General features: G+C 35.7%; 1 protein-coding gene across 2 annotated transcripts in view; it reads left to right on the forward strand.

Moving 5' to 3' along the window:
* The window catches only part of vps8 (VPS8 subunit of CORVET complex), a 345245-nt gene that overhangs the window by 133532 nt on the left and 193003 nt on the right, over positions 1-18710 (forward strand). For both annotated transcript variants that reach the window (XM_088930095.1, XM_088930096.1), the window contains exons 31-34: positions 2182-2266; positions 2950-3048; positions 3387-3476; positions 14071-14117. In XM_088930095.1, coding sequence (XP_088786221.1) covers positions 2182-2266; positions 2950-3048; positions 3387-3476; positions 14071-14117 — 321 coding nt within the window. The remainder of the gene's footprint in view (positions 1-2181; positions 2267-2949; positions 3049-3386; positions 3477-14070; positions 14118-18710) is intronic.

The following is an 18710-nucleotide window of genomic DNA, read 5'->3' on the forward strand; positions in this document are numbered from 1 at the left end:
CAAGGTGACATGCTTTATCTAGACTACCAATTGGAATGTATGCAATTGAATTTAACATATGGATTTCTAGATGGTTATGCTGACAACTATTTACTGTATTTGTTAACTCTGCATGCAGATCATGTTGGAACATTTCTGCAGTGGAATTCCTGCTGCACAACCTGTACTTATTTGCACGTATATTGTGCTGAATCTTTTGTTGAGAAACTTATTGATGGGACCAACATCGGTGTCCATGTTTAACACCCCTCTGTTGGCTAGTTTAATATCCCTTGGAAAAGGGAACAGTTTGACTTTCTGGTGATCCAATCCTCTGTTTTGTATGCGACCACTGTGTTCTGAGGATTAAAAGGATTAACAATGTTGGAGAAAAATGTTCCCTTTTTGTTTACAGGGATAAGTGAGCAGAAGAGGCTGTTTAACGTCCTCTCTCTCTTGTCTGTGGCGTCACTGGTGGTTTGCCACAACACACAGTTGTCATACAGTACAGTTCTATATACAGTACAGTGTCATACAGTACAGTTGTACAGTACAGTACTATACAAAACTTTCACAAACATCACAGTTTTCTGCTTCATTTGAAATTTGTAAAATTTTGCTGTACTGTCAAAGAATTTATTTTGTTTCTGAGATTTCATACCCAGTCTGAGAAATTGGGACTGTAGTTTCCCTTTAAGCGGACTGGTTACAATTACAGAATAGAGGATTAAGAAAATGGATAAATATAGCAGGATAATCAATAATTAAAGTAAATAAATATAACCCCCAAATGTCAAACACATATCAAGAATATACCTGAGTGGTTGGTATAGTTTGAGACACCTGAACTCTTTATTCTCTAGCACAACTCTGGTGGAAGACTAATAAATACAAGGCAAACTAAAAAAATAATAATGAACAATAACAAATACTAGACAACACACCATGTTACACACATATAACAAGTTACAATTTACACCATCTACAAACAAGAGGTCTCAGAGGCCTACATCCACACAGACTGCTAACTCAGCACTCAGAAATCCTATACTTCCTAAACAGGTGACAAATGAGCTAAACGTGTGTCCTAACTATAGCAAAATACATCCTAGAGCTAATTTTCCTTTATAAATCAGGATGCATCAAACTGAATGGGAATCTGCTTCCCTATTTTAAAAATGCATGTCTTACCCCGAGAGCCTTTAGCCAGGGTATTTTTCATAAAATAAATCAGTTAACTAAAATTACAGAACAACAACCTGTCTTAAACAATGTTTAAAGCTAGAATGTGGTCTTTAAGGTTTATCCAAACAAGATACTCTCACCTGACATGTGATCTTACCTGATCACCTGATCAATGCATGATGCTGTTAATATTTGCCTTTACTACATCCTTCAACATCTGGAGTCTCTAGGAGCATATGTGAGACTCTTTTTTGTTGATTTTAGCTCTGCATTCAACACCATCTTCCCAGAACTTCTCCAAAATAAACTGTCATATTTAAATGTTCCCCTCCCCACCTGCCAGTGTATCATCCACTTCCTAACAAACACAAAGCAATATATGCAGATGCGCTCTTATTTGTAAGACTGCTTATCTGTGAACACCAGTGCACCTCAAAGCTGTGCTCTCTCCTCATTACTCTACTCCCTGTATACCAACAACTGTATTTCCAGAGACATGACTCCTCTGTCAAACTACTCAAATATGCAGATGACCCACCCTGGTGGATTTTATTGGCAATAGAGAAGAGACCAGGTACAGAAGGGAAGTGGATCATTGCAGCATGGTGTGTCACCAACACCTTAAGCTCAACAACAACCTTAGGCCCTGCAGTCTTAAAACAGTGGAAATGTTAACGGACTTTCGGAAAAACTCCTCCAAAACCCTCGAAACTGACAAAGTTGTAGTGAGTTTGGTACAGTCTTTCAACAAAAACTGCCTGGCACCTGAACAGCTTCTTCCTCATAGCTGTCATCCTACTTAACCAGAACACTTTAATACAGGATATAGTGTGTATATAATTGTGGACCTGTACATGTTCTCTGTATGAAATGTACATGTATCATTGAATTGTTTCTGGCTATGTTTTCGCACCAGTACACCAAATCAAATTCCTTGTACATGTAATGTACATGGCAAATAAAGTGATTCTGATTCTGATTGTGAAATTCACATGTCTGTCACCTTTCATATTTTAGTTACCAGATCTGTGAATTCATGTATGAAAAGAAGCACATGTATGACAAAATCATATACTGCTATCTGAAGGACCCTTTGAGAAAGGTGGGTTGAAGAAATCATTTTTGGTTTGTTGTTTTTTGTACTGCAGTTATTTTGTATTTATGCTGAAACTCTTCTGCCTCCATTAAACACATTTCAGTGACATTTAGAAAGCTAAAGCTGCTAAGTTGAAATCCTTACTAATAAATGAGTAATTTGTATTGTATTTTATCAAGTTATTAAAACATGCCATGGAAGAGTTGTTTTCTGCTTTTAAATTCAGTCTGGACTTCTGCAGAGTGACCGTAGTTTATTAACTACACTGTATTTTTCTTTAGCTCCATTTATACTCTTTACAAAATGTTTTGATTTTATATTGCATAATTTAAAGTAGCCAGTTATTATTCACATGGGCCTAACAGTAGTTCTTCATCTCCCATAATAAATCAAAGAGATAAATCAAAGGTCCAGGGGCACCGTATAAATGGCTGACCCTGCGCTCTGACCCCAAGTTTCTCTCCCTGTCTCTGTGTCTGTGTTTCTCATGGAGAGCAAGTTGGTGTATGTGAAAAAACAAATTCCTAATACAAGAAATTGCATATGTCCAATAAAGTGATCTCCTGAATAGAAACAATGAGTATTTGATATTTCCAATGCTTGAAATTATGCAAGATTTATAAGAAGTTGTATGATTTTGCAGTTAATCTAATCCTTTAAACATCTTCTTTTTCCTTGTCATGAAACAGGAGGAGGTTTTTAACTATATCCACAACATCCTGTCACTCCCAGGATATAGTGTCGAGGAGAAGAAGTCAGTGTGGGACAAATCTATGGAACATATTCAGGTGCAGTACTACACACATCACAAGTGAATCCAGTGTAAAATGCTGGGGCAACAGTACATTATTCAGGGTTTTTTGAGACCTCCATTCACAGGAGTCTCACATAAAATCTCAATATCTCTGCTCTAGAAGAAGAAAAATATGTAACAGTACAACCCATAAATTGCTGGATGTTATCTGAATAGTAATAAGCAGGTATTAACAGGCTAAATATAACTACACACGAGATGCCCCAAAATAAACTCAGAAGTACTGACATTGTTACAAGGCTAAACTGTTCTTATAATTGGAATCCAAGATCACTGATTTTTATTTTGACTTAATTGCTCTCTTCTCTGCAGGGGCTCCTGTCCATTGATCCTTCAAAGGCAGCTGATCTAGTTGCAATCCACTTTGCAGACGAGGTTCAGCCCATCATTGACAAGCTGGAGGTAAAATGCTTTGCTACAAATGTCTTCCCTATCTTAAAGAATTCCACAGAGTGATCATTAAGAGCCAATGTGAGATTTGCTGAGATTGAAAGAAATAGTCAGTACTGCTTCTAATGCTGAGTGGTAGTGATTTGTCACTCAAAATAGAAATTAGAAGGGTGATAAGTGTGAATGTTTTATTCTTGAAACAATACAAGAAAATTGAGTTTGAATAACTCAATTTTAAGAAGAAGAATGAGGCTTTTTTTCAGTAACTCAGTACAAACACCTACCTTCTGAAGTAAGTAAATTGGGAAATAACATTTTTTATATTAACATATAATATCATCCAGCCGCTATATCACCCTGCAACTCACAACTGGCAATCCACTGAAGCTAAGCAGGTGTGAGTCTAGCCAGTATCTGGATAGGAGACCTCCAAATTTCCAAGGAAAGCTACGTTTGCTGCTGGAAGAGGTGTTACTGGGACCAATAGAGAGCACTCACTCTGCGGTCTGTTTGAGTCCTAATACCCCAGTATAGTGACGGGGACACTACTGTAAAAAGGCGCCGTCCTTCGGATGAGACTTAATAAATCAAAGAGATAAATTAAAGCTCTCTGTGGTCATTAAAAATCCCAATGAGTTTCTCAAAAAGACCAGTGATGTTGCTGGCCAAACTTCCCCCTGGCCTTTACTAGTCATGGCCTCCTAATAATCAACATCTGTGAATTGGAGTCATTATACCAAAGTGCTACACATTGGTGGTGGATGGGGGTCCCCATTACCTGTAAAGCACTTTGAGTGTAGTATCCAGAAGAGGGCTATATAAGTTTAAAGAGCTGTTACTATATAATTTCAATCACCAAAAATGTAAACTTAAAAATTAAACTTCATACCTTGTTCCTTGACTAATCTATGAGGAACATAGTCAGATGCATATAATCTCAGAGACTGCTTTAATCAGGCTTCTCGTTTTTTTCTTACAGTATAATGAGAATATTATGAGCCAAAATACATTATGTCTAATAATTGTAAATGTTTTCAAGTGACAGTCAAATATTAAAACTAACATTGCAAACTAATGCTCTTGAATGTAAATACATAACAATTTGGTCACAGTTGTTTTCTTTCTGCTTTCACAGTTTCAAACTGGCAAATGTGGAAGCTGTAATTCTAAATCTGATAAACTATAAGAAACCCACTTGATCACACACATCAGTTTGCTCTTGCACTGTTTGGAAAGATAATGGTATCTAAACCCGCCGACCCCAAATTTAATTTTCCAGAATTCTAATCAGGATTTATTGAATATGAGACAGCCTCAGATGTCTTGCAAGTAACTGGTTTGAAATGTTACAAGTAGAATAATCTTGAGATATATTTAAATAAAGAAGTATACAATTGATTTTGTGTTATCATTACATTGCTGGGTATCTACTAGTTGAAACCTGTTTTTAATCCTCAGTTTTCAAAGACCAGTGAGCTGACAGTTTTGAGGTTTATTTCTGGATTACAATTTCCATTAAATTAAGAGAAAGATATCTGAATCATTTGTGATTTATTTCTTCAGTGTTTTGTAGTTTTGGTTTTTGCTTCCAAACTTGTCACTGGAGTGAGAGTGAGAGCTCTCCTAATGTTATTAAGAAGGCATACTGTTATTTACTATACTAGTTATTTAATGCCTTGTGAATACAGAACATTTTTCATGCTGTCCAGCCTTTGTCTCACACTTCCACCCTGAACCACGAAGTCACCTCATGATGAATATGCATGCTGAGTAGGCTTGCGGTACTGCTTAGTAATTAGGTGTAAAGAGTAGAATATGATGCATTGTAGTCTACTGAAAGATCTTTGAAGCTTATTCCATGGGTCTTAAGAGATGAAAAACTTGAAAGACTGTTCCTCTTCTGCCTGTTGCCTGCAACGTTTGCCAATTCCATAGGTCGTTAGCATTGTCACTTTACAGACCTCATTGCAAAACATTTCTTTCAAGTTTGGTCTGACATAAAACAGCTCCCCCGAGCGTTGCCTGTTGCCTGCAACGTTTGCCAATTCCATAGGTCGTTAGCATTGTCACTTTACAGACCTCATTGCAAAACATTTCTTTCAAGTTTGGTCTGACATAAAACAGCTCTACTGTGCCTATATACCAGTGTGTTACACCAACATAATGATATGTTATAAAGGTGTTGTTCTCTTGATAAGCAAAATTATCTTTTTCTGTATTTTCTTTCTGGGGTTTCACCAGGCTATGCCAAAAGCATTTAGTCTATATCCAAAATGTGTATATTTTATAATTGATGTAGAAAGTGTTTTTTTTTCCTTTATGCTCACAATAGAAACAAAGCTACTTAACTTCAAAGAGGTGATTAAGTAAGTTGTGCTCTGCACAGAAATCGATGTTTCCAAGTATTGCTCTTACTGTACCTTTTGATGTCCTGAACCCATAAAAGATTATATACAGTATGGTTTTAACACAGCGTTCATTTTCACCATAACGTTGGGTGAAATGGTAGTCCATTATCAAAGTATTAATAGGTTCCTGCATGCTCCAGATACTGTTAAGAGCTTCTCATTTGTCACTTATAACAGATAAGATGTATAACTGGAGCAAGATCATTTTAATGGAAACAAGTTCATCAACAATAGACTGATAGTCATGGTAGTAGAGATTTAGTGTTTGTAAATTTATATATATATATGTTAAAGCTGTATTTTGGTACCTTAGGCTCTTGTACAAGTATAGAAAATTAATGGAATAATGGCGATAAAATTATAAAGAACAGAAGAAAGGTGCAAACAAAAGAATGACATTCAGTCTGTCTAGTTCATTTGGGTCGGTTAATTGACCTGACTCTCCACCTTTTTTCTGAAAGAAATGAGGGTGTGAGCTTCAACCTCAATACTGGGTAGCTTCTTCCAGACTCCCACAGCTTCCACAGAAGTTCCTGTTTTCATTTTCAAATGCACTTAACCTTATTTTCTCTGTTTCAGTGATAATTCTGAAAAAGGTAAAAAAATGGAGTATTCCTATTTGAAATCGCAGCTGAAAACAAATTTTGTAGGCTGCTTATAATCTTAGCAAAATGTCCTAGCCTGATAGTGTTTGGTAGTCTTTAAAGCTTTATAGAAACAGTTATTCTGTAGCATTGTAATTGTGTCTTTCTATATTTTAATATTAAATACAAGTCATTATCAGTCTCATCATTTATTTGCACACCAAAAATGTTATGAATGCATTTAATCTGTTCTAGAAACTGGAATATCACGTGAAACATTTTTCTAGGTACTGAAGTTACACAGTTACCTATGCTAAAATGGAATGTTGTACCTATCAGGTACATTAATGTACCTTAATTTAATCAAGTTTGGTTTATTCTGAGTCTACAAAGATTTCCACATAACTATCAAACCTGACTTTTTTCCTAGCCCTATTTTTAGATCACTCTGCAGCATACAACAGTTCAAACAATTCTTAAATCACCAACATCATTAGCATAGGTTTGGCCTGATTCCTTTCTGTTTGTCTAAGATAGCTATATCTCCTTAAACTAACTTACAGTAGTTCTAATTTACTCTATGTGCTTCCAGCACAGGATGCTGTTCTCAAGATTTCTATTCTGGGCTTCTTGCTGTTTATTGAAATCCAATAATGGATGCATGTGCATTTTCTAAAAATAATCAGTGAAAATGCACAGAGTTCATTAACTGCCTCTAAACAATGATTAGCAAAATACAGCCCCATTAAAATACTTTTATTGACAGATTCATTTTATAGTACAGAAGAGGAAAAAACATGAAAACATCTTGATTTGCTTTGCACAATTATTTTCATTATCCTGTTTTCTAGAGTTACTCTTAAATAAATATGTATTGCATTTTCTATAAAATGAAATTCCATCCACTGTCTAATTAGAACACATCCTGTAAGTTCTTTAAAGAAATATATTGCTGATTCTGGCTATACATCATTTACTTAAGAAACACTGGTGTCCTCATTTTTTTCTAGTTGGTCATTATGATTTGTTTTATTACATACATTTTACCTGAATATTTAATTTGCTGACAGTAATACATGTTATGTTTAGACATGTTTCTTAAGAAAAGAAAATGTTTTTTAAACTGATTTTTTTCTAGGACTAACATATAAAAGGTCATAAACAGTTAATTGTTACTATTATGACTACCAGGCAAGGACACATCACTATTATTATCCATACAGTTAATACAATGTTTTTTTTTATTTTGGTTTTTGTTTCTGGGCTCTGACTTTGAATTAGAGATCCATCACTGTTTAGTTACATAATTGCTGTACCACTAACTTTCACTGTTTATAGAACTACTGTACATCAACAAAGAGCTAGACATAAAAACATGTCCTTGTAAAAAAAGAAAAGAACATGTTCTCATTATTCAGTTTTTATCCATGAGACGGAAAAAAGCACTGTGATAAAGGCTCCTCTGTGTCTAAATGTTGCTAACTTGTATCTTTGGGCTAAAAAAGTTGGGGTGCGTCTTGTATATACTGTTCTTTTTTCTAAATGGTGTCTGTTTTGAGAACTACTTCCACCCCTGTATTATCTGAGAGTCCCTGGGCAGAAGGAGAACCCTAACCCAAGAGTATAGGTATGCAGAGGTGAACACTTGGTAGTATCTTCAAATGTGGTTGAAGTATTATATCATGGCTTTTGTCATATTCACCTGAACCTTGTTAAAATAGTTGCTAGACACATGGTCATTATTTTTGTATGGATATATATATTCACATTTACGTAAATGTCAGGGTAATTATTATTCTTTATCATGGAAATAACAGTGTAGGGGTAAGTTTAACTTATTATTATCGTGACAATAACAGGCTTTCTAATGAGTGAAAATGGGACGCCATTGATCTATGAATTGGTTTCCAAACCTGTAAGAATGTTATGCAATTATTGTCTCAAACGTTGTGAACTCACCTATTAGTGTTGGGTTATTAGTGTTGCTGGCCAGAAGAAGTGCTGTTGAATATGAATTCTCAGGATCAGGAGCCTTCGTTAGTTAGGCAAGGTATCCTTGGCTTGCCATACAGCAGTGCACTTTGTGTCTGGGAGATGCCTGTGAGATATCAGTTTCAACAGTGAAACCCTCATCTCTTTGGCTTATGAGAAGTCTGTCGCAGGTGCTTTGGAGCAGAAAGTATAAAAAAGAATGCCGCAGGTTACTTAATAGTCCACAATTCAGGTGAATGCATCCCTCTAGTGCAGATATGGGAGGTTGTAACTGTACAGCATGTCAAATGAATTGACAGCTGTTTAGATATAGCACTTAAAACTTAAATATACTGTAGTATCTAATTCAAATAACTACTTCTCAATCTGTGATAGTTGTTACATATATTTGGAGGGTTAAACGATCCCCCATAGCATGCATAAACAATGATTAATTCTGAAGTTAAAGTACTATATATTAATATTTGTATTTTCCTTCTATGTGATACTATAGGAGTTTTCTTTTTCAGTCTGTAGCAGACTGAAATGACAGACTACTTATTTTTTATTTAGGTTTTTCTGCTTAGTTGTATGTAATGTTATATGTAATTTGTGCTACATTGTAACTTGAATGTACAGTAATCTGAATATGCAGTATGTTGACTACTCTGCATAGTACATATATTATATGAACTATTCTAAATATTTTAGGAATTCTGTTTCCATACAGAAAATGCATTAGTTTAATTCATAGCCTTACAAGTGATATAAGTGTGGTTTTTAAGTGATTTAAGTTAAGGTTTATTGGTAGTTTGCTTTGATCACCCTTTTTATAGATGGCTTCAACATTTGCAATTTTCCAGTCACTGGCCTTTATCACTGTCTGTGACTGCAGGCTTATGAATGCCTTCTATTATCTCTCTAAATACAATTCATTGAATAACATCAGGATTTGGAGATTTGTTGATATAGAATTTTCCTTGATGAATACCTGACTGAAAAATTAATTAAATATACCACCATTTCCATTTCATCTTATTAAAGTTTTCCATTTTTATCTCTCAGTTGCTTCGTTCTTTGGTGTTTTTATTTTGTTGTCATACTGGAAAAACCCATTAGTTTTTATTTTAGATGTCACCGCTGCTCAGCAATGCCTCACAGACCACTGAAGGTGATTTCCAGAGAAATGAGTGCTGTGGAAATCAGCACAAATACAGGCAATTATAGCTGCGGTTCAATGGGGCTGTGTTCCCAGGAGCACTGTTTCTGGGCTTCATTTGGGTATCGCTAATGGCATTACTGATATTTTTACTACAGAACAGAATTAAATTCCATGTTTTTTTTTAAAATTGAGTTTTAAATGTAGTCACAGTTACAAAATTTGGATTTTAAAATTTTACTTTCTTTCTAGCCTTTCTACTGTTTTTACCTATGCTAGTAGTTCATTATACACATTTTCTTTAACTAGATCCTGTTTTAATAATTGTGTAAAAAGTACTTTCTTTCACCATATATTTTTCTTAATTGATTTATTAATCATTTGGGTAACTGCTTTCTAACCACAGTTATTGTTTTTCAAGCAAAATATCCTTTAAATGTATTCATTCTCTGCTTGTTCCACATCTATGCAAGCCTTTCTACTTCTTTTAAGTACTGTCTCATTCCTTCAGAGCCTACTTTCCTGAAATTGTAAACCTACCTGTGCAGTTTCAAAACATGCTAGTGAAAAATTCATATTACAGTCACAGCTCCTTAAATGAAATTAATTGTTTATTAGGTCTAGTTGACCAGATAATGTAGTAAACAATTTAGATAAAAAAGTCTTCTGTATACCGTAGCAAAACATATTTTTATTGAGTATTTATGAGTCTAATGTTTTAAGGTTTTATATGTGTACTTAATTAACTTTACATTTGAATTACAAAGGCTTTGTTTTGTATAGAAGAGGATAGCACGTACAGAATGAAACTTATATACTACAAAGTATTTTTAGAAAACAGAGGGATCATTACCATAGAGGCACACAAAAGATATGCACGTCAACAAACTCTTCCATAGTTTGAAAGTTTAAATTGAGTTTTAATGAGCACATCTTCTAACGTCAGTCACAAATTTGCAGCTCAGCTTTATTTTGCTATGTTTATGTCATATTCATGAGTTGTGCTTGCTGGTTTACTTTCTGAATTTTCTTTGCCTGTTATCAAATTTTATTCAAGCAATTTTATTTGGGAGTACAAATATGCTAAAAGTATGAGTGGCACTATTTTAAGCATACAACATTTCTTAACATTTACTTCCTTTAGGGTTCAGGTAGTTTTTAAAGTCAGAGAACACATCTTTCATTTGTCCAAAGACAATACAAACAGCTTTGGTGATCTCAAAACACTATAGTACCCCTAGGTATCCAGTTTGGCAGTTCTCCCCAGATTATCTTAATATTAAATTTGCACATTTCAAGGAGTCATATCATATCAAGGTGTCATATCAATGAGTGATGTCTGTCTGAAAATGTTAACGATATGAAGATCCCTGCTCCAGAAACAACATCCCTCTCTCTTGCTGTGCACATCATAAGAGTTGTTTTATGTGGGAGTGGATAGCACTGGGGTCTAAAACACTTTTTATAAGATCCTTAAAGTGATGTTACCTGAGAAAATGTGTATTCCTTGATATGCCAGGTCTAAGTTTTCTGGTATTGAGTGTTGATCATTAAAAAATGCAATAAAGAACAGATGGCATACAGTAATATAGAATTGTGACATCCCCAGAGACTCAGCATCGTAGTGATCTGTCTTTTTATGGGTGGTCCCAGAAAAAAACACCTAGCTCCTTCTTCTGGGTAATTTTTTTTCTAGACCCACTCTGTTACTAATAACTAGGCAGCTAAGTTGCTTATTGGCTTCAAATGGCACATAGTTTCACAATGCCCTAGTACTGCCTAGGGTTCATTTACAGTATGGTCCCACACAGAGGCCCACACAGGTCTTTCTGGTTACACAGAATTAGCTACATACAGGATTCTGTATTTTTATCTTCTCTTTGTATTCCACATGGGCTTCTCTTTTTCTCACAGCACTGTAGCCAGTTGGAGAAAGCCACAGCAGCTCTTGCACTTTCTGCTGTGTTTACAGAAATGCGGCATGGGAAGCAATTCCTGAAGAACTTTTACCGCAGCACCATAGAAAGTGTGCACACTAGTGGCATCACTATGTGGTACAGCATACTACAATGTACTACAGTGCATAACAGAGGTGCACTACAAAGGGATGTGGCAATGGCACAGAGGATTGTAGGATGTGATTTACCATCAATCAGTGAGATACACACCATCCAGTGTCGCAATAAAGCCCAATCCATCATTCAGGATCCCAACCATTCTGGCCACAAACTGTTCTCCTCCCTGTGCTCTGGCAAGCGGTACTGAACTATTAAAGCAAGGACCACTAGACTCAAGAACTGCCTCTATCCCATTGCAGTAATAACAGCTAACTGCAGTTCCTTTAGACCACCTGTGGGCATACTACCTCCCCGCGGGCCGGATCCGGCCCGCCAGCCAGTTTTAACTGGCCCTTGAGGTAAAAAATAAATTAGTCAATACTCGTCATATTCCACTTTGGTGCCGTTTTTTCTTACCTTTCATTATTCGTGCCATTAGATGGCGTATGAACATTTTTCCACAGTGATTCCAAACTGCATCGTGCCACCTAGGGCATTTTGCATTGTACAAAGATGTTGATTTTGTTTTTTAAATTGTTTGCACATTCAAATAATTTCAATAAAATGTGTTGTCAAGTGTTTTTACTGTTTTGATCAAGCCTATTGGTTTTGAAAATGATTAAAATGATTATAATAAAAATTGGATCAACTTTGTTTTTATTTTGACCCATCATTTCCTTTTCAAATTTTTAATCTTTTGTTAAATATCGCACTGCCATCAAACATATTTTTGACAGGGGAGGCATGTGGAAAATTTGACAGGTCAAGGGAAGCACGGAACCAAAAGGTTTGGGAACCCCTGCTTTACCAATTTGATTCACCAGTTAGAGTGGGTCCATCGTACTGTGAGGGAACCTGTGCCAACATGAGCGAAGTGAAAAAGCAGAAAGTTGACAGTGAATGCCGAGTGTTCAACAAAGAATCGACTGCAAAATACTTTTTCACAGAGGTCGGAACAAAGGCTACATGTTTAATTTATAAGGACAGTGGCAGTGTTTAAAGAATACAATCTTAGTCTGCATTTTTCTACCAAACATGCTAACTATGCTAGCAATCTGTCATGCGAAGAGTGGGCTAATAGAGCTTCCAAACTAGCCGCTAGTTTACAGACTCAGCAAGATGTATTTTTCCACCCTTCTACTATCCAAGTAGCCAGCACAAAGGCAAGCTACCTGCCTGCATATAAAATTGCTAAACAAAGCAAGCCACTCTCTAAAGGGGAGCTTTTGAAGGAGTGTAAGATAGAAACCGTAGATATTCTTTGTCCAGAGAGCAAGAACAAATTTGAGAAAATAAGTTTATCACGCAGAACAGTTACCCATCGGGTCGAGGTAATAGGTGAAGGCTTGGCTTGTGAGTTGAACGCCAAGTTTTATTCAAGTTTTATTTTTTTATATTTAAAATATTTTTTTCTCTCAGGTTATCGTTAACTTTGAACTAATAAGCCTATGTTGGATTCTAAACTTATATAGGGCATAGGCTATCTGAAACAGCAGCCTGAAGTGGCCCGCTATACAGTTTCAAAATGTTGTGTGGCCCTTGGAACAAAAACTTTTGCCCACCCCTGCTCTACAGCCCTTCAAAAACTTTTTTAATGATATGTTCACTTCAGTATGTAAAACACAAGATTCTGTTTTACATCCAATTGGATATCTACCCATGTGTTTTAAAAAGTACATTTCTTAAAATGTGCAGTACACTATGCAGATATACAAGTGATCACTTCAGGTTACCCTTTGTATAAGAGATCTTCACACTGTGCAGTCATTTTGTGCTCCTTATTCAAGCATGTTAATCTGTTTCAGGTGTATAGATAACTCAAGAACTTCCTCAAGTGAAGCTGTGCATCCTGCTTCCAAGTGTGGTTTCTTAGGTATAGCCGAATCTCACAGTAATATTTTCATCATGGCGCTTCTTTTTTTACTGCAGTAATAAAATTCATTAATATTTTAGTATTTAACAAATGTTTTGAGTTTCATTCTTCCTCTTTTTTGTGCTTCTTGATTCAAACTTCTATTAAATATGTAGATTTCGCAGTCTGGGCAAGCCCCTCCAAAGCTGTTCAACCTGGTTCTTTATGGGATACAATGCTGTGATGTTTGAAGTGTATTTGAGCCACAGTGGAAGTACCCCACAGCTACACCCTGACCAGATTGTACAGCTTGGTGAGACCAGTAAACAAACATTGGGAAGCAGGACATTGCTTTACCCTACATACTGGGAAATGGGACACGTCAAGCATGTTAACCATTTTGATGTCTTGTTCTATTTTCTTTCTCCAGAACTTGTTATTACAGTATCATTTTTCAGACTGCAATGAAAAAGTTTTTATGTTATGTTTTACAGCTTGATGCATCTGATGCTGCATTTCTATGACTTAAAAGGCATAATCTTCTGACAGCACTTTCTGTTCTGTCTGTTTTCCAGGATGATCATTTGCTGTTCCAGTTTTTGAAGTGTCTTCTTGATCCCAGGTTTGTTTGACTGCTTTAATTACTGTGCCATGGCTGTTTATATTTCCTGAATTTTTTATGTGTTACTAATGTGTCAGGACAACCTGAAGAAGGTTGAGCAAAGGTTTTAAAGTTTTATTATAGGGCTCAAGAATGACTTATTTAAAATCTAGTGATGAGAAATACATTTGATTCAGTCTGACTGCCTGCCTTCTACCTACTTTTATCTTTGCCCTGTTAAGGATATGTACGGTGCCTTATAAATGTCTTTCACCCTTCCAATGATGTCAAATTTTGTTGAAATACAGATTATGTGAACATGATTTTTAAAGTGAATATTTTAAAAGAACATAAATGCTCTAACTGAACACATTTATGGATGAAAAGGGTAAATGCCAGCAAAAACTGCAAAGAAAATTCAAAAACTAAAAAAAAAAAGAGTTTGATTGCATAGGTTTTCAATAGAGTCAGTACAAAGTGAAAACACTTCTGCAGTAATTACAGCTGCGAGTCTTGAATGAAGATCTATTCCTAGTGTCACCAAATTCAGGAGGAGAATGTCAGGCCATCCATTTGTCAGCTGAAGCTGAGTAGAAAGTAAATCTTGCAGCAAGACAATGATCCTAAATATACAATCACAATTACAACAGAATGGCTGAAAAAGAAAACAAATCATCTTTAGGTTTGGCTAAGTCGAAGACCATACTTAAAAGCCATTGAAATGTTATGGCTGGACCTGAAGCAAGCTGTTCATGAAAGAAAACTTTAATTTCACCGAACTGAAGTAGTTTTGTATGAAAGAATGGGTCAAAATTCATGAAAGTTAATGTGAGAGACTGATAAACAATTACAGGAAACATCTACAGATGCAGCCATTCAAAATGCATGGTACAAACCCGCGGTACGGTAAACTATCCACAAGCCACCACAGGGCACCGCGGTAAGTGATTGGCTGGCCAAAATGACCAACAGGGGCACTCGTGGTGCATTGGTTGGTAGTGAAAAAATTTCATCATTTAATCTCTTTACTGTGCACATTTTAATCCGCTTAGTTATGAATATTTATATGGATTTTACCACTAAAGGGAAATTTTAGTAGCTGAGCATAAAAAGAAGAGGAGCATAACGCATCTGAAGGTCATAAACGATATTAATTTAGGAACATAAACATTACTGTATGTACGTAAACTGTACTGTGTATGGCTGGTCTTGGTAGTTTAAAGAAAAAATACACACCAGTCTTCCATTTCTCCCTAAACATTTTAAGCATGAAAGTTTTATGAAACGGTACCCAAATATGCGATTGCTGTATAGAATGAATTTTAATTTAAAAAAATTATTTAACACGAAAATTAAGCTGTTTACATCTTCCGCCTGAGAACAGTCACCCGTTGCTACCCAACGCAGAAACACAGCCACTAACTAGCAAAGAGAGGACATTAGCTAGCCAATATGAAAAAGAAATAAATGATTATTTTGTTTATTTCTTTTGCACATTTATTTGAACATTTCCATTGATTGTACAAGCACTTGGAAACTGTCCAATCCCTAGTTCATCAGGCATTTTCTTTTACGCTGCGGGCATTCTCCTGGTCTGGCGCCGGTCTGTGTCTTCTAGGATATAATGCCAGCAAACTCTTGTTTTTATGTTCACTATAACAGACAATCTCCTTTGCTTTTAACCGAGCATTTAATAATTTCCTAAAATGAAAATGATTTACTTTATTTCCCTCACGGGATCAATAAAAGTATCTATCATCTATCTACATAAACTATCGGACAGAATTCTGGGGTCTCCCCATACCAGAGATTATGGTAGGGCTTCAGAATGGTGATTGGCTGACACCATCTGACACCCCTCTGATTGGAGAAAAAAGACGTGCTGGTTTGCTATACATACTGTACCAGGAAGAGGATTTCTTTCTATTCGAAACGTGTATTTTAAAAGTTTAATTAAGAAGTAAAAACCTTACAGCGTACACAGATTTCTAAACTGATCAGGATCGTTATCTTTCTCTTATGCATAATAATGTTCACCACTCTGTCCAGCAAATTAATAATAAACTTTATTTTATATAGCGTTTTAAACGAATAAGTAATTAGATTGCTCATAAACCTAATCACTTATTCTACATAAACACAGCGTAATTGCTCTCTGAAAATGCTTTTTCTTTTTATTTAGGCTCAGATTTCAACTATAGATCGTATTATTAATAACCATAATAATGACCAACCAACAAAAACAACCATATAAACATAATACCAACCAAAAACATAGATAACAACCAGAATACAAAATCAAACCATTAAACTCTCTCAAATTCCTCCAATTATCATAATCCCGCCCCTTATGCAAAACCAAACTTTCCTCCCATCCCAGTTTATCTTCTTTATTACAAACAAAATCCACCTCAATTTTCAACATAAAGCATTATACAAAATCAATACCTCAACACTCCATACTCAACAACGATAATTCACAAACAGCCAGAACATGTAACTCCACATTTCCAAATATACCTTATTTCCATAGCCCCGCCCCTTATGCAAAACCAACATCCCTCCCCTGTTCTCTCTCTACGCTGGCGTTTGTAATCATTTTTATTTTTAAATAAATTTTAGCAAAGTCATGTATTTTAAAAATCTTAAGATTTCTATATTTATGTCTTTATTTAGTGGTTTCATTAGTGACAAAGGCTAAACTTTCTTGGAAAAATGTCTTTTATGTAAACGTTTGCTATTAATTCATTTAGGGCTAGAATATGTTCATTGTCTTCCAATGAAAGAAGGGTTCCTTTCGCCGTAGTCGAGTTGACATTAGAAGCTTGCCACGCCCGGACTGTTACTGTTACACCAAAGCATTAGCGTGCTAAAGCGATTTCATTGAGGAGCCTAGCTTTCTTAATTAGTAATTAGTAAGTACTGTACTTACTGGGTTTTTGAGGGGAGGTGTCTTTCGCTGGAAATCTCGCCCCCTTCTACTTTGAAAATACCTGTGAAACCGGTTTAATTTGTCACAGCCAGCACTCCCGCAGAGAGGGGGGTTGTACTTGCAGTGTATCGGTATACAGTAGATGGGAAAACCAGAGCCGACCGCTACTCCGCCCACGTGTTATGCTCTTCGTTAATGTCTAAGCCGGAACACATCATTATATCTCATTTTGTATTTCTTAAAAAAAAATCATTTGCCCAGCCTAACAGTATTGTTGTTATTGTTTTTAACCTGTAAAGCGCTTTGAGGAGCCACCTTTAAAGGCGCCATATACAATAAAGTTCATTATTATTACTATTGTTAATTTGCTGGACAGAGAGGTGAACATTATTACACAGAAGACAAAGATAGCGATTTACGTTGCATTGTGCATTGTGCTGCTGTAATACAGTTTAAAATAATTAAAAGTCTAAACAGTATCAGCTTTATTTATGGGTTTTAAATAAAGGCGATTTAAACGCGATTTAAATCAATATAAATGTTTATATTGTAACGCATAGGTGACTATTCATTGTTATTAAAATGACTTAAATTCGATCATGTTGTGATATTTAGAAATATACCTTTGTTTGGTGTGAGTGACGTTTTATTTAATCTCTGAGCCATACTGATTCTTATGGAAGCCAGTTTCCGCCAGGGAGTAAAAAAAAAACATACTATGGTATTCTCTCCGATGCAGTGCAGTTAAAAACATATCTCTGATGCTGTTCCTAAATGAATATCGTTTATGACCATCAGACGCTTTATGCTCCTTTTCTTTTTTCCAGTGGATTGAACAGGGAGAGGCATTTCATGATGTACTTTTCACTGATGAAACAACAGTGACTCTGGAACAGTTTTCAACCATGTCGTTTTATAAAAAGGGGAGATATGTGAACAAGCAAAACCCAAAACAAACATGTATGCCATACGGCGTACGCGTTACTGAAGCTAAAAGTTTAGCCTTTGTCACTAATGTAACCACTAAATAAAGACATATAGAAATCCCTACAGTACATTACAGACTGTATATGGCTGGTATTGGTAATTTAAAGAAAAAATACACACCAGTATTCCACTTTCTTTCATTAGAAGGTTAGTCGGTTCTACTCTGAGAATGTAGAGGGGGTGGAAAGTGCCCACGGTCGCGATTGCGATTTTAATCAATTACTGTATTGATTGAAACACATATTCTGTACAGATACAGTACAGTCACATTCTCTTGTCGTCCAGTGGTGTAAAAGGAATTAGCAGGTGATTGAGATAACAATGCGCCGCCCACTAAGTGGAATGTTCTCATTTGTTCTCAAGTGTAAAAAGAGGTGATAATTCTTAATAATTCCGTGTCGCATTAACTAACCTCTTCAGTTTATTCCGCCAGACAGTACATGAATATAGTTATATCGTTATTAATGTGTTTAGATACGCAATTCCATATTATATTCCCTGTTAATCAAATTCTAAAAGGATGCATTTGTTAGATAACAAGCGAATTCACAGAAAAGGTTAAAAGACTATCACTTTTCACAAAGTATATAATCCTAATATGGTCAGAAGGAGCACGTAAAAACGTTTCCCAAATAACAACATGTAAGACTTTGATGCTTAAAATGTTTAGAGAGAAATGGAATACTGGTGTGTAT

The sequence above is a fragment of the Atractosteus spatula genome, chromosome 13 (genome assembly GCF_055471065.1).
Source record: "Atractosteus spatula isolate fAtrSpa1 chromosome 13, fAtrSpa1.hap1, whole genome shotgun sequence".
Taxonomy (NCBI): domain Eukaryota; kingdom Metazoa; phylum Chordata; class Actinopteri; order Semionotiformes; family Lepisosteidae; genus Atractosteus; species Atractosteus spatula.